General features: G+C 42.0%; 1 protein-coding gene across 1 annotated transcript in view; it reads left to right on the forward strand.

The window, feature by feature from the left end:
• Positions 1 to 15,822, forward strand: part of LOC147678444 (vomeronasal type-2 receptor 1-like) — a 109,086-nt gene that overhangs the window by 79,280 nt on the left and 13,984 nt on the right. Inside the window, exon 6 of the mRNA XM_086945630.1 lies at positions 3,363 to 3,486. Within this exon, the coding sequence (XP_086801756.1) occupies positions 3,363 to 3,486 (124 nt within the window). The remainder of the gene's footprint in view (positions 1 to 3,362; positions 3,487 to 15,822) is intronic.

The following is a 15,822-nucleotide window of genomic DNA, read 5'->3' on the forward strand; positions in this document are numbered from 1 at the left end:
AACACCCTTGTCTACCAAGTGTTAGGCGCAATTGGTGTAGATGTGAAACATCTCCTTGAGAGTGGGCTGGGCGACACTTTTATTTACTTTGACACTACAACATATTCCATGTTAGAATTCTTGCCACTTGGTAAGCAAATAAATGTTGAGGAGCAGTTCAGGAAATGCTATTTTACAGTGCATGAGAAATGGCTAGGAATGATGCATACACATGTCCCTTCATCAACCATGGCATTTGAAGTCAATGAAGCCTCACTGAGGCACTCTGCACACGTTCTAGATCCCTTCTGGAAAAAGGACATTTTGTCTGCACCTCAAAAAGTACTGCTTCCTTTTTTACTGCTTCAATAACTGAGGGCACATGCGTCCAGTTGAACGCATATGTTGCAAAACCTGTCTCAGAGAATTGCAATCTTCTGGTGCACCAGTTTCGGCATGGAAAGCTATGTCAGTGACCAGAGTTAGAAAATTGTGTACTGGCTGTTTTGCAATTTCCCGTCTCAAGTGGCAATGTTGCGAGGGCCTTTTCAAAGATAAACATTTACATGGGAAGGTAAGAGCGAGCGTACATGACCAAAGACTCACTAAAGAAGCATTGTATGGTGTACTACAGTATGTTTCATTTCCAAAAAGAAATTTGGACCTCATATATCCTGTACGCACACTGTCTATACATATGCACAATCAGTGCAGAAAGCAAGCAATAATAAAAATATAACATTCCATAAACAACGGAAAACACAGTTTCTGTTGTTTTTAATGGGGTGAATATGTGTAACTACTGATAACTACTTTGTTTTAAGGTATTGAAAACACTGAAAAAACCCAGCCAGAATTTACCAAAAACAGAAACTGAAAAGAGGAAAGCCTAGTTATTATTATTTGTTTGTAATCTTTTTATTAGTGCTTTATTGTTTAGGTTATATATGTAAAGAGTTTTTGATTGTATAAACCTTTTCAATTATTGGCAAGTTGTTGGGTTTATAGACAAGTAGGTTGGGAAATGTTTTGCAATACATCCATTACATTTTGTATAACTTTTGTCAATTTTTAAACATGAATTGCTAAACTAGATTATATACCATGTAAATTCTTCAATTAATATATTACTTAATATTTTTGTAAATTGTTAATTGTATGCTTTAATTTGGTTAATTATATCATTAATTATGAAAATTATTCAATTGAAACGTTATTGAATTATTTTTTATAAACAGTTAACTGTTTATTTTAAATGGATAATTAGATTATTGATTATGTAAACTATGTATTTTTTAATTAATCAATTTAATTGATATGTTATTTCTTTAAGTATTCAGTATTTTTGTAATTATTTTTATCGGTCCTCATTTTTTTACATGTTGTTTGGACTGTGTTATTAGTTTTGGGTTGTTTATAAAAAATAGGTATATTTTATGTGTTTTCCCTATGTTTTTTCTTTTTTTCTTTTTTATGAAATACATGTTTGCATTTTGATGTTAAAAATTATGCTATCCCACATATTAGGTATGAATATGTATTTTACCAACAGTTTCTCTACTGTTCCTTAGGTTCGAGTAGAAATATTAAATCTGACAAATCTTTCCCCCTCAAAGTTAAAAGCTTTCCCTACTGTTGCTTAGGTTGGGGTGGGAATATTAAATCTGCCGATCCCCTACTGCTTAGGTTCGCATGTGAATGGTAAATCTGACTCCTCCAAAGTTCAAAACCTTCACTAATGGTACTTAGTTCAGAGTGAGACTAGTATATTTGATCCCTCAAAAGTCTAACACTTTCCTTACTGTTGCCAACTTTGGAGTGGGTATACATATGCTGCGTTTTTAAATGTGTTTAATTATTTGGCTTTTAGAAAAAGATAGTTTCAATGCTGATTGATATGCTATTCATTGTATCTTTGTTTCTATAAATCAGTATTTGTTATATTTTTGAATACAAAATATATTGTTTCATTTTTTATTGTATATCTCATGTATGTGATATTTTATGGAAGTTAATTAACTTTTGTAAGTTATAATTTTACATACTTTTCAATATATCTACTCAACTATGCAATGCCAACATTTATGATCACTATATCTTGCAGAAATAATTTTTGTACTTTACATTGGAAGAATGTAAATGCGATATTTAGGACCACTTATTTTGGCACAATATTTTTGTATTGTGAAATGTTTGATGAAAATAGTATGTCATTGAAGCCCTCTGACAGTGAATGAGACATCCGCATCAGAAAACTAACCCACTTATTCAAAGTGGCAACACAAGTCTCTGACATGCCTCTTCTAAATCCATTTCTAAACCCTTTTGTAGGGATTGGTAAAACTTTACAGACTCCTAAAATGTGTTTGATACATAGGCACAAACAAAAATGTTTCATACAGCTGTCGATAGATTCTGTATAGAACTTTACTCTCTACAGGAAAGCAGGTGAAGATATAGAAATGGAATGCTCAGGCTCAGCCACTCGAGCTATATTAATACAGACATGTATCTGCACTTCATAATTTGAGGAGAACTCTTGCCTGTGGAACAGCAGTCAGCTCTTTAGCCCAAGACCTATTAGTGTATCACAGTTGTTTTTTTTTTTATTATACATATTTTTTTATTAATCATATGTTGTGAGGCACCGCCTCGTGAACATGGTTGAACATGATTGTTATGGTTCAGTGACAATTTTAGCATTTTATGATATTTTATCCTTTTGTAAATTGTAATGGCTTTAAGTAATCAAACAATAAACTTTGAACTTGTATCTGCACTTCATAATTTGAGGTAGTTGAATCTGCAAACTACTAGCAATAAAGGAAGAAAGGGAAAAAAACACCAAGTGCCTCTGGAAGTATTTATTTTCTCCCCCACAGTGCAATCAGTTTAATGAAAATGCACTTTTTTGCAAACATTTATTTGAATTTTTATTGAAATACCAAGTTTTTTTGTCTGCAGGGTCTTGTCACCCTTCAGTGAAAAAGACTGTGACGAAGAGGCAAAGTGATAATCACTATAAAATAACAGTCATTTTGGTTCAGTATTAAGGTGTTTATGGAAGTTGGTAGAAGGACTAAGAATACTGGTGGGGTATTGTAATAAGGTATATATCACATAATAATATAGGATTGAAGATTCCAAGAGGCATATGATTTCAGTTGATTTTGCTGCCTGGTGGGTGCAAGTAGTTAGTGGCCAGGAGATCAAGTGGCTGATTAAGATGAGGCATTGGCAGAATAGGGCTGGTGCCTTCATGCACCTTTACATCTTCCTGGTAAGATATTTTGCCTGCTCTGGGCACATACTGTGCCCATCTGTACCTGCATGAAAATACATGCTAGCCTGCAGTGTCTCAGTGTTTCTCAATTTGATCGAAGGTTCCCCGTTCAGTCTGCAGCGAGAGCTGTGTTCCCGGATATCGAAAAGCCGCCCAAGAAGGACAGCCTCCCTGCTGCTTTGACTGTGTCCTATGTGCTGAAGGAGAGATTTCAAATGAAACAGGTACCTTTATTTTGCAAACTGATATGTTCTTGTGTGTCATTTGCTGAGAAAACAACACTGACTGTGAATGAGTTGAGAAATAGTTATTTTAGTTGACATTAACTTATGTCGATATGTGATTACCATGCCTTTCCCCTTTCACTTCGAAGTCTGTAGCTTACCTTTTACTATTCTCTCTACATCATTTCATTTCTTCCATATTGGGTTCAATATCCTAACACTAGCAGGTCCTTGAGCCAGCTTTCCCTTCATCACATCGCTCTTGCCGCTCCATTCTGCCAGCACTGCAGTCTTCTCTTACTGATTTTTTCTTCTGACTTCTTTGTCCTTTCGATTCTATTTCTCCTTCTGCCTCTACCTTTCCTTTGCTCTACCTTCTTTTGCACTCTAGCTTTCCTGTTTCTGCCTCCTTTTTTACAGTCACACCCCCTCTACTGCCATTTTTCCTGCCATTTTCCTTCTTTCTCATTTTCCAAACTCCCATCACGCTTCCCTCCTCTGAAGAACCTACTTAAGGAGGCCGCAGGCACACTCCATTGAGGAGGTCCTCGAGCCAGCTCCCCCTATGCACATCACTCCTGCCGCTCCGTTCTGCCACCATTGCTGTTTTTTTGACAGATTTTTTCTTCTGCCTTATTTGCCCTTCTGACTCTATTTTTCCTTCTGTCTCTACCTTTCCTCTGCTCTGCCTTCTTTTGTGCTCTATCTTTCCTGTTTCTGCCTTACTTTTTCACCACTGCTTCTCCACTGCTGCCTCTTTCCCAACATTTTCTTTCTCTCCCATTTTCCAGCCCCTCCAGCTCCCCTCCCAGGATCTACTTAATGGAGGTCACAATGTGGCCCCATTGAGGAGGTGCTCTAGCCAGCTCCCCCATTGCACATCCCTCCTGCCAGTCTGTTCTGCCAGCATTGCAGTCTTCTTGCCTGATTTTTCTTCTCCCGTATTTGTCCTTCTGACTCTGTTTTTCCTTCTTCATCTACCTTTCATCTACTCTGCCTTCTTGTGTGCTCCATCTTTCCTGCTTCTGCCTTCATGCCATGGAGATCTGGGACATGATCTCCTCCCTCACCCCGTTTAATATCTTCAGCACAGGTACCTGGATGAGCCCCACATCCGCACCAGACATGGCCATTGCCACCCCCAAAGGCTACAGGATAGCACACCGGGACCGAACCAGCAAACATGGAGGTCTATTACCATCATCTACTAGGACACAATTCTCTGTGTGACTTCCTTAGAGCATAGCCCAAAGAATATAAGTCGAGGGTTTACCTCTGTACATTGACCAGTCACTTCCTCTATGAAGTTGCACACTGACATCCAAAGGTTTGTGATCTTTGGGCACTGCAAGAACATATGCAGGTCATCTGCCAAAGGAAGGTCACACGTTGGACATGATTAGTCCTTCCCAGTCACTCTTGAGAGCCTACCCGGTGACCAATGCACCCTGTGTGTTGTAAACAGGTGATTTCTCTTAAGTGAAGCGGATTTCACCACTGCGCGTAGAATTGAGATGGAGGATTGCCATACTTGCATTAAATTGCCTTTCCCATATCCCTCTTCCCACAAATTAGATATATCCAATAAACTCTTATTCTCTCCCTCCTGTAAGGCCCAATACCAGATTGAAACTTCATTTTTTAGTCAACCAATTCTCACTGTCTGTTCGAACCATGATTCATCTTCCTCCCCATCCCACACTTGGGCGGCCCATCAGGAGTGTAGCTGGTAGTACTTGAACCTCGTCAGATGTCCCTTATTACAATTACTTAGGACCTCCCAGCCTACCAGACTAGACCCTATTTTGAGATCTGCCCAGTAGCTTAAACCCACAGATTTTAAGAGTTGGCTAAACTGGTCAAACAAACAGTCAGGGGTGCCCGGGGAATCCCAAATCGGTGCCAAAGATGAGTAATATGGTCCCCCAAACCTCCTTTGAAAATAAAACCAAGTGTTTAGGGCCGTTTTCAAAAGTTTTAAGTTCACCATTTTAAAACATTTCTGATCCCCGTACTTAAACAAAAAGTGGCACTGCCCCTGACCTAAATCCCCAAGCAATGCCTCAAAGAGACTCCCCATTGATAAGCCATCTGGTTTGTCTGCTAATATGCGAACGTTCTTAAAGTGGAAAGCATAACAATAAATAAACAAATCCGGGAGGGCCAGTCCACCCACCTCCAGCCTTCTCCTCCTTTTTTTCCACGCTATCCTAGGTCCCTTTGATGCCCAAATGAAGCTACCTATTTTTCCATGCAGTTTAGCTATGTCCTACCTCCAAAATGCCAATGGTATGGAGTTATAACGAAAAGTTATTTTTGGTTGGATGATGATCTTGATAAGATTAAATCTGCCATATATGTTTAATGGTAGATTGGCCAATCTAGCTAGCAGTCTTCCCACCTCCAGGCTAACTTTTTTCTAATTTACTCCAGGGATTTCTTCAAGCTTCTGCTGTATTAAGATACCGAGGTATCTCATTTGAGATTGTGCCCCCCTACTACTATTGGCCTGATTCCAATCCATCACTTTGGTCTTATATACATTGATCTTATAGCCTGATACCTTACCAACATTCAGCGCTTTATCCATCAAGATAGGGATCGCAGCCTGTTGGTTGGTGGTATACAGGGTCAAGCCATCCGGATAAAGATCTAATTTTATCACAAACCCAGATGTCTTAAAGGAAATTATCAGGGGATCTGCTCTAATCTGTTCTACGGAGGGCTCAATGTATAGGGTAAACAGAAGTGGAGATAGGGGGCATCCCTGCCTCGTACCCCTAGTAATATGGAACCAGTTGGAAAGCTCCCCATTGACCAACACCCTTGCTTTAGGGAGGCAATGGAGATTCTGTACAGCCCTCACTGTAATATGTGGAAATCCAGGACTCTTAACGGTTTCCCATATATATACCCAGTGCACTTGTTCAAACGCCTTTGCTGCGTCTACCACAACTACAGTTAGAGGTAATTTCTGAGCCTCCTCAAAATCAATTGCTCATAGCATCAAATATGTAAACTCATTCAACTGCCTCCCTGTAATAAAACCTCTCTGATCTGGATGTACAATGTCCTTGATAACCTGCACGACTCTTGATGCTATTTTCCCTGAGAAGATTTTATAATCAGTATTCAAGAGGGATATTGGACTATAGGAATCTGCTCTTTTCGGGTCGTTATTTGGTTTAACAAATAAAACCACTGTGCCTCTGACCAAGATAGAGGGGCACTCTCACCGCATATATATATTGCATTGAATACATCTTTTAGAGATGAAATTAGTTCATCGATGATTTGGGTATATAGCTCTACTGGAAGGCAGTCTGGCCCAGCCGCTTTCCCAATGGTCATTTTCCCACATTGTGCCCTGATTTCTTCCTCTGTAATCTCTGCCTCTAAAACCTGCTTCAGCTCACTCATTAATTGCAGGAGTTCAATTCCTTTTAGCCAGGCTTCTACACAATATTTTCTTGGTTGCATATCCTCCTGATTTAAACTGCACATTTATCTTCAAGCTTCCCCTCAAATTTCTGCATTAGAATTTAAAAGTACTCCAGTCTCTGAGTTTGTCAGATTCTAAATTGTTTTCCTAGCAATATCGGTCTTAGCCTTCCATACGAATAATGAACTACACTTTTCCCCATATGAGAAGTGCTGGAGTTTGCTAAATTTTCATCTCTCCTGTATACTTTCTAACTGAGTTTCATATTCCACCTCCAAATCTTCCAGTTCCCTTCGAAGTGCTAATACCCTAGCAGTTCCCTCCAGCGAGGCCTCCGGAAGTTCATGCTCTTTGATCTTGATTTCCGTGATTGCTTCTTCATCCTTCTGCACGTCTCTTGCCTGCCATGATGGAGCCAATTACTGCCATTATATATGTCTTAAATGCATCCCAGGCAGTTTGTAAACCAGTAGAATCTCTGGTAAAATATATGAAGTCTGCTGTTCTATCTGCTACATCGGATACTACCCTCTGCTGTAACAAAATGGTCCTTTCTAGGGTCCACCTTCTTCCTCCATTGACTGCCGATAATTTAGGGATAGGACCGCTGGCGAGTGATCTAAGAGGACTGCGGGGCATGTGTTATAGCCCCCACCTCACTATACAGCTCCTGGTCCACCAAAAAACTAATCAATATGAGAATGATAGCCATATTATTTGCTGTAAAAGATAAAACCCTTACCTACCTCGGCCCTCCTATGCCAGACATCTACCAAATTAAATTCCTTCATCATAATTTTTAGGTAGGATAATGTTTTAGGGAAGCTTACATATTTTGCTTTAGATGTTCTATCCAGCTCCTTACTCAGAACTATATCAAAATCGCCACCAAGTATGATCAGCGCCGTAGTCTCCAACAGACATGCTTCTGATTTAATTAGCCAATCAATCAATCAATCAGGGAATTGTAAGCACACTACTCACCCGTGAGGGTCTCAAGGTGCTGAGGGAGTGTCCGCAGATTTGTTTAGCCAAAGAGCCAGGTCTTGAAGGTCTCCGTGAAGGTGTTCAGGGAGGTGGCGCGTCTGATGTCTGCCAGTAGCTCGTTCCAGGTCTTGGTTGCAATGTGAGAGGAGGATCTTCTGCCTGAAAGGTTCTGTGGATGTGCAGGGTTTCGACCAGTGCAAGGTAGGAAGATCGGAGGTTTCTTTTGGGTACGTGGACGTTGATTCCGTCGTTGAGATATTTGGGTCCGTTGTTGTGTAGGTACTTGTACGTGTGAGTGAGGATTTTGAAAGTGACTCTTTTCTCCACGGGAAGCCAGTGCATACTTCGTAGGTGCTGGCTGATGTGTTTGTGTCGGGGGATGCCAAGGACGAGTCGCAATTTGGTCCATAATATGTAGCACATGCTATGGGTTTCCCTGTATTCCTATGCTACCCAACAGCCATCTACCAGAGGTGTCGGATTCATACTTTAGTAGCCTTATCTCTGAGTTATTCCTGATAACTAGGGCCACCCCTAGTTGATCCACTCTGGTTTGAGCACACTTCTTCCTGAACCCAGCATAATTTCCTAAAAGGGACCTCACACTCCTTAGGTTCCAAATGGGTTTCCTGTAGTATTATAATATGTGCCCCACTATTCTTAAGATATTCTGCTACCATTGCAAATTTCCACCTAGACCTTAGGCCACTAACATTCCAGTATATGAAATTGATTTTATTAATCTTATTCATGTGTGCCTCTCCATGTCGTACCCCTATTACACATTCCCTGCAAGCACTCCTGTTTGGCCAACGTACACTGATAGAGCCCTGGAAAAGCCTTAAGCTGATTATCAGTTATCGAAATGAGGATGCATTTTTTCTTCTTTTTTTTTCATGCTCCCACCACCATATGTGCCCCTCCCACCACCACCCCCGGGGAACCCCCATTCCTGTCCCTAGGCAATAAATCTGTCCTTCTCGACCCATCCCCGAAGAGAGAGATTCAAAGGTGCACTAAGCAACAAATGAAAAAAAAACAACATCGGGCTGACAACTTCTACGTGAACGTAAATTGATCTTGAATACTGCTAGATTGCCACAACTAGTGATGGATCATTACAGGCTGAGGCTAGACATGACAGCTGAGGCTCCCTCCATCTGGGCTAAAAAGGAATCCACCTCCTCTGGATTGCTGAAATTATGCTTTTTATTTTTCCACATAATCCTCAGCATAGCTGGAAACTTCATCTGAACCTGAGCCCCTTTACTCCTCGGGTCGCTCATCCTGGAACCCAACTCCCAGTTCTCTTCCCTACGTCTGATCTCACTAAAGTAGTTAAAATCTCTCCTTTAATGCGCACGTCAGAACCAGCTCTTTAACTGCGGATGTTAGGAAATGTATCAAGATTTTCCTGGGTGTCTTCCTACTGGTATTCAATTTGAACTGATCCCTATGCACTCTTTGAATCTTGTAGTATTCCCTCGCCTAGTAATTTGGAGATAAAGCCTTTTATATCCCCTTTCTCTGCACCTTCCGGAACATTGAGAACCCACAAATTGTTATGCCTAGCTTGAGTTTCAAGGTGTTCCAGGTCATATTGTAGTGTTTTATTTCGTGATTTCAAGATCCCTAAATCCTTGGTGTTTTGAGAGACTCCTGCTGATAAGACTTTCACCTCACTTGCAGGGGCTTCAATACGGTGTGCGATGCTATACAGCTTTTCTTCCAGCATGACACATTTTTCCTGAATCCCTCTTTGATTTACCTCTGAGATCTCGAATTTCTTGAGAATATCTGCCTCAGATTCAATATAATGTTTTTGTGCTGATTCTCTGACTACTCATTACCCCAGTACTAGCCTCCAACTGACTGGGCTCCCCTACATGGGCGTCTCAATATTTTCGATAATCTCAATAGTGTCCTGGGATTGTTTTGGGCTAGATCCATCTTGACGTTCATCTACCAAGCTACCTAATGGATTAAAAATGATTGCTGAGGGGGATTGCCACTGAACCCTGCATCCCCAGGCTAGCCAGCACTATTCCCCTTGTCTGCTCCATAATCTTAAAATAGGAGTTGAGCAAGGGGAAGGTTTTGGGAGTGAACACACCTCTAAAGGCCCACACCGCCTTGGCCTCCCCAAAGCCTTCCCCGCTTTTCTGGTTGGTGAGACTATAATCCCCTCACAAGCCGACTGCTCCTTTGCTCTCAATCCCTTGGCTTTCTTCTCTGGATCAGATCTCAATTGATACCTATTCCTGACTTGCAGGGCTTGTGGTGTAATGGCTGGAATATCTCCTTTGCCAGCGCCATTACCTTTACCAATGCCACTCCTTGCCTAAATATTTAAAACAATATTATCAGCTCCTAGACCCTCTACAAGAGTACAGAGTACCTGTGTTGGTGGCGCTGGTGGGTTCTTTTCCATCACTGTGTGCTGTGTCTTGGGTAGTTGTACGCTATCACCACCGCCTTTCTCCCTCAAATCCTTTTGGGGACAGGAGCTGGAATTCTCCACCAACACGAAGCCACCACAAAGCTCCTGCACCTCTGATATCACCTCACAGTGCTGCTGTTGCTGCTGTTTCTGCATTGTGCTGGCTTTTCCTCCCCCGACCCAGATACCAGCAATCACTGCAGCAGCCCACGGCTGCCACCAAAGGACTGACGTCCAGCTCCAGTGGTCCCGGCTCCATCTCACACCAGGTCCCATATGCAAACAGAACTCTACTCCCACACCACCACCTCAATAATAAAACATCCAAAATGGCCCAGCCACCTCCACACGTCGCCCAGTCTGACCAGGTAAGAATTAAACTATGTCAGCCCTCATCTCTCTCGCTTCACTTCGGGAGCTCACATGAACGGCATCAGCCTGGCCCCATGTTCCCCTCGAACTTTATAAATACTTGATTGATTAAACTATTCATCTATCTTTTCTCACTCTCAGCATCTATCCCTCTCTGTCCCTCTCTATGTTGATTTTTCACTTCTCTCTCACCTGGTTTAGGTCTGAATAACTCCCATCTCCCACTGACAATTCTTTAATCAAAGCTATGCTTTATCAACACTTCTAAAGTATTCTAATGATTTTGTAATACACTCAACATCTCTTAGTAGATGCTAAAGAATTTTGTTGAAGTATTGTGTTTGTGGTTTCTTAACATGGAAACCAGTGGAGTCATACTCATATCAATGTCTAATTATTAAATTAAAGTGGATTAAACTAGATGAATTAGGAAATCAGTAGAAAATTTAGTGGCTTGGATATGATGCTTGGCTTTCCCTACAATGGCTACTCTGAGTTAGTTCTGACCATCCTGTTAGGAATACGCGACTGTGATAAATTCCAGGATCGGTGGGTGGCAGATGAGAAGGCAAAGTGGGCTGCAGGTGGCTGAGAAAGAGCCGTGGGATGACCTCTTGAATGAACCAGAGGACTAGTAGAATCACGGCCTGATATGTACCAATATTACATGGGTGAGCCATAGTCTCTGGGCTGCACTGGGCCTACTGCACCAACACGTCATTAGGAGTTGGTAGGCCCTTCTCCACTTCAGACTTGGCATTGATCTGGTGGCAATGATTGCACAAGAACCTCAGATGCGGGTAGGTTAAGTGGTGCATTGGGCTTGCTAGAGTCCTAATGGGGTAGTGCCACAACACCTGTTTCTCACTGTGTCCCATGAGATAGTCTAGTAGCATTCTCATTTCCTTCCTGACTATTACATTGGACCAGTTACAGATTTGATCTTCTTTCCCTTCCTTGACTGGCCTGACTACCTTCACTAGGTAATGTGGGCTCTGGGTGGGTTTGGCGGCGACTTCATGTTGAGACATATGGTGTACTACAGGGTAATTGTATTAAATTATCAGAGTACAGGGGGCTTGTTTATACTGAATAAAACATGACAATCTGTGGGCTCTGATCTACCTGCTGAAGCACCTAAAAGTGAAATATGACTTTTGAGGTGGATGGAGTGTCCCTTGCTTGGGACATAACACTGAAGACCGCTTGTCTGAATAATAACACCCTGCAATAGGCTGGACAAGTGCCAGCTAAAGATATCTACACCTGTTACCAGGTTGGCACTTGTAGAGGAGGATGGTGATGAACCTGTTTCCCATAATCAGATTTTTGTAGTCTCTCTCGTTGGCCCAACCTGACTTTTCTGGGGGATGACAAATCTTCAGTCTGTCTCAAATGTCTCCAAAGCTGATGCTCAAATCTCAATGAGAGCTTTCATTTTCAAAAGCTTCGAAAAAGATAGCTCATCACCCCATTTGATTTTTATAAATGCCAGAAGGTACTCTGTACACCTTGATGCAAGAACTGTCATATATAAAGACAACCCACTAGCAGACTCGGCCTCTGTAGGTGAGAGAGGTGGGGCGGGGAGCCAGCAGGGGGAGATTTTGAGAGATGACCACAAGGGAAAATTAAATAAATAATACATTTTTCCTTGTGGTTGTCTCTCAAAATCCCCCCTGCCGGCCCCACCACTCTTACCTGCAGCGGCGACGGCTGCCCACTAGTTCTGTATCAGAAAACCCCTTGGAGATGGCAGGTGAAGTGAAGTTCATAAGGGTGGAGTTAGAGTCATACCAGTCGAGACTAGATATGACAGAGCAAGAAGAATGCTAGAAGCCAATAAGGCCCAGATGAACACTTTAAGACGGGGCCCGGACTGGATTCCGGAGGTATGGAATGTCCAATGGAAACTCATGAACCTAGAAGACAAAAGCAGGCAAAATAATGTGTGTTTCCTGAGCATACAAGAAGGTCTTGAGTAGACATATATGACAACATTCCCACAGGATCTACTGCAGTGTGAATTTACGCCACTTTTGGAATTCCAGATAATTTGCAGAATTAACCCTCCCTACCACTTTCCCTCTTTCATTCTTTGTCTACTTCCTCTGCCTCTATCCCCCTCCCCTTAATTCTCTCCCCTTGCCGTCTATGCCGCCTAGCCTCCTGTCCCTTGTGCCATTTAACTCAGCACTCCTTCTCCCCTTGTTTGGGAAAGATCCCATTACTTATACTCTGGAGTCTCAGTGATCCCTCTGAGAGAGACCACAGCGCCAAGGGAGCCACTCACAGTTGAGGTATGGAATGGTGCCCCTTGCCAAAACACTCCCACGCCCATTTTTGGGGAAGGATCCAGTAGGCAGGACTTGGATTCTGAGAGACTCCTCTGAGAGAGTCCATTGCGTAAAGGAAGCCTCTCGCAACGGAGTTGGGGGAATGATACCACTTCCCCTGGGATCACAGCTTACTGGACTTTGGATGCAGCTACTACTCATCTACCGGTTTGTGCCCCCATCACCCTACCCCTCTTCGTTCATACTGTGTCTCTCGCCCTCGCCCTCCCCCTCCTCTTTCCCTCCTTTCATTCGCTGTCTACTTCCCATACTACTTCCCCCTCTCCAATGAATCTCTCCCATTGCCTGCTTTTTCCCTTACACATTTTGTCATTATTGCTTGTATCGACCTAAAAAAGCAACTATGTAGCTATGCTCTAATAAATGTGTAACCTTTGTAACGATGTAATCTGCAACTATGGTCTGATACTCATGTAAAGCACTCTGATACATCCGGGTCTAGCCAGCGCTATATAAAACCCTTCAAATAAAAATCAAATAAATAAATACAAATCCTGGAAATAAAAATTTCCACTGAATGATTTGTATGCCATCAGCAGGTAAGGCAGGTCCTGACAATGGTGTCGAAGAAAAATTGCCCATTCATCTATCAGAATCATGAGACCTTCATTTCAGCACACTTTCATGAAATGTATAATGTTTCAGGTGCTATGTACCTCAAGTTCGGAAGTAGGCATCAGATATGGGCTGCTTGAGCCTGCCACCATGCTGGTCACAATGTAATGTGAAAAGAGAGAGCTTAGTGACTCTGTAGATCTTGAGAAGCTCTTTGCTACCCTGAAAAAATCATCAAAGGACATATTGCAGCAGGAGTACCAGCTAAGAAGAGAAGCGAATCCTGGAGTGGGTAATAACCAATATTAAGACTAATGGTGGAACGCTGCCTGATGAAAGAGGCAGGCTGGAATTAGTTATGTGATGGGCAGATAAGGAGAGATTTGGTGACGAGAGGAAGGATAAAGACAGAGATAAGTCAAGATCTCCATTAAAACCTCAATATGCTTGTCTGTGTTGCTTTTGTGGGTTGTTTTGCATGAATGAGTTTGACAGTCATCTGTTCTCTTAAATTGTATGCTTATGATGTGTGTCTCCTTATCTTGTGCTTCTGGACTGGGCATAGTTTGAGTGACATCTTGTCTTGATGATGTTTCCTTGAGGGTCTAATTATGTGGCCCTGATATGTACCCTCCTCTCGCCCCCTTTCTTCTCTGTTTCTGAGCTGAAAGAAAATATTCCTTGTTTTATTTTAGACACTTAGCTGTGAAGCCAATGACCCACATTGAGCTGTTTGGCAGTAACAGGGGAGCGTTGAACCATTTAAAAAATATTGTGCAACATAGCCTCTCCCCAATAGATAGTATGTCTAATCGGCTATTTAGACTATTCCTAATTTTTTAGATGTGCAGCCAAATATATTACATTTCTTGCTCTCATGACTTGGGAATATTTTACACTAGCACCATCTCTCCTGGACAAGCGCCAGGATGCCTGCTAGGTGATAGCGCGTTTTTTAAATTGAATAAATAAATAAATACACTTTGATGCTTTGCACTTTCATTCTTCAGAACTGCTGGTGGTACTGCTCTGACTCATCCCGTGGCTACATATATGTAATTCTCTGACCCTGCTGTTAAGATACTTGACATTATTGTGATGCTGTTTGATTATGGCTCATGTTACATTTTCTTTTGCTGATCACAAATGACACATATTATGTGAAGAATTCAAGGGAAAATTAGGGACTTGAAAACTTTCTCTCATTTCTCTGGTTTTTCTCATTCTTTCTTCCCACTACTGCTTCGCTGTTTGTCTCTCAACTCTTAAAACCTCCAGCACTGCTGTTTCATTTGCAAATATCTTCAAACAAACTGGAACGAATCCTCAGAGCTAGAGACCAGATTGATTCTAGGTTGTAGTTATTTATTAAAAAGGAAGGAGGTCATTAACACATAAGCTTTTAAAAATAAAAAGTACATCATTCTGCTACAGTGGCACCAGGCTTTCATTCTGGTCTGTGCTTTTGTATCTGAAAATAGTTGAACCTGGACGTCAGTAAGTGTTTGGTAGCGGTGCTTGTGTATTTGAAGGTAGTTGAACCTGGACGTCAGTAAGTGTTTGGTCGGGGTGCTTGTGGATTTGAAGGTAGTTGAACCTGGACGTCAGTAAGTGTTTGGTCGGGGTGCTTGTGGATTTGAAGGTAGTTCAACTTGGACGTCAGTAAGTGCTTGGTAGGGGTGCTTGTATATTTGAAGGTAGTTGAACCTGAACGTCGGTAAGGGTTTGGTAGCGGTGCTTGTGTGTTTGAAGGTAGTTGAACCTGGATGTCAGTAAGTGTTTGGTAGGGGTGCTTGTGTATTTGAAGGTAGTTGAACCTAGATGTCAGTAAGGGTTTGGTAGCGGTGCTTGTGTATTTGAAGGTAGTTGAACCTGGATGTCAGTAAGTGTTTGGTAGGGGTGCTTGTGTATTTGAAGGTAGTTGAACCTGGACGTCAGTAAGTGTTTGGTCGGGGTGCTTGTGGATTTGAAGGTAGTTCAACCTGGACGTCAGTAAGTGCTTGGTAGGGGTGCGTGTATATTTGAAGGTAGTTGAACCTGAACGACAGTAAGGGTTTGGTACAGGTGCTTGTGTATTTGAAGGTAGTTGAACCTGGACGTCAGTAAGAGTTTGGTAGCGGGTGCTTGGGTATTTGAAGATAGTTGAACCTGGACGTCAGTAAGGGTTTGGTAGCGGGTGCTTG

The sequence above is a fragment of the Lissotriton vulgaris genome, chromosome 12 (assembly GCF_964263255.1).
Source record: "Lissotriton vulgaris chromosome 12, aLisVul1.2, whole genome shotgun sequence".
In the NCBI taxonomy this organism is placed as follows: domain Eukaryota; kingdom Metazoa; phylum Chordata; class Amphibia; order Caudata; family Salamandridae; genus Lissotriton; species Lissotriton vulgaris.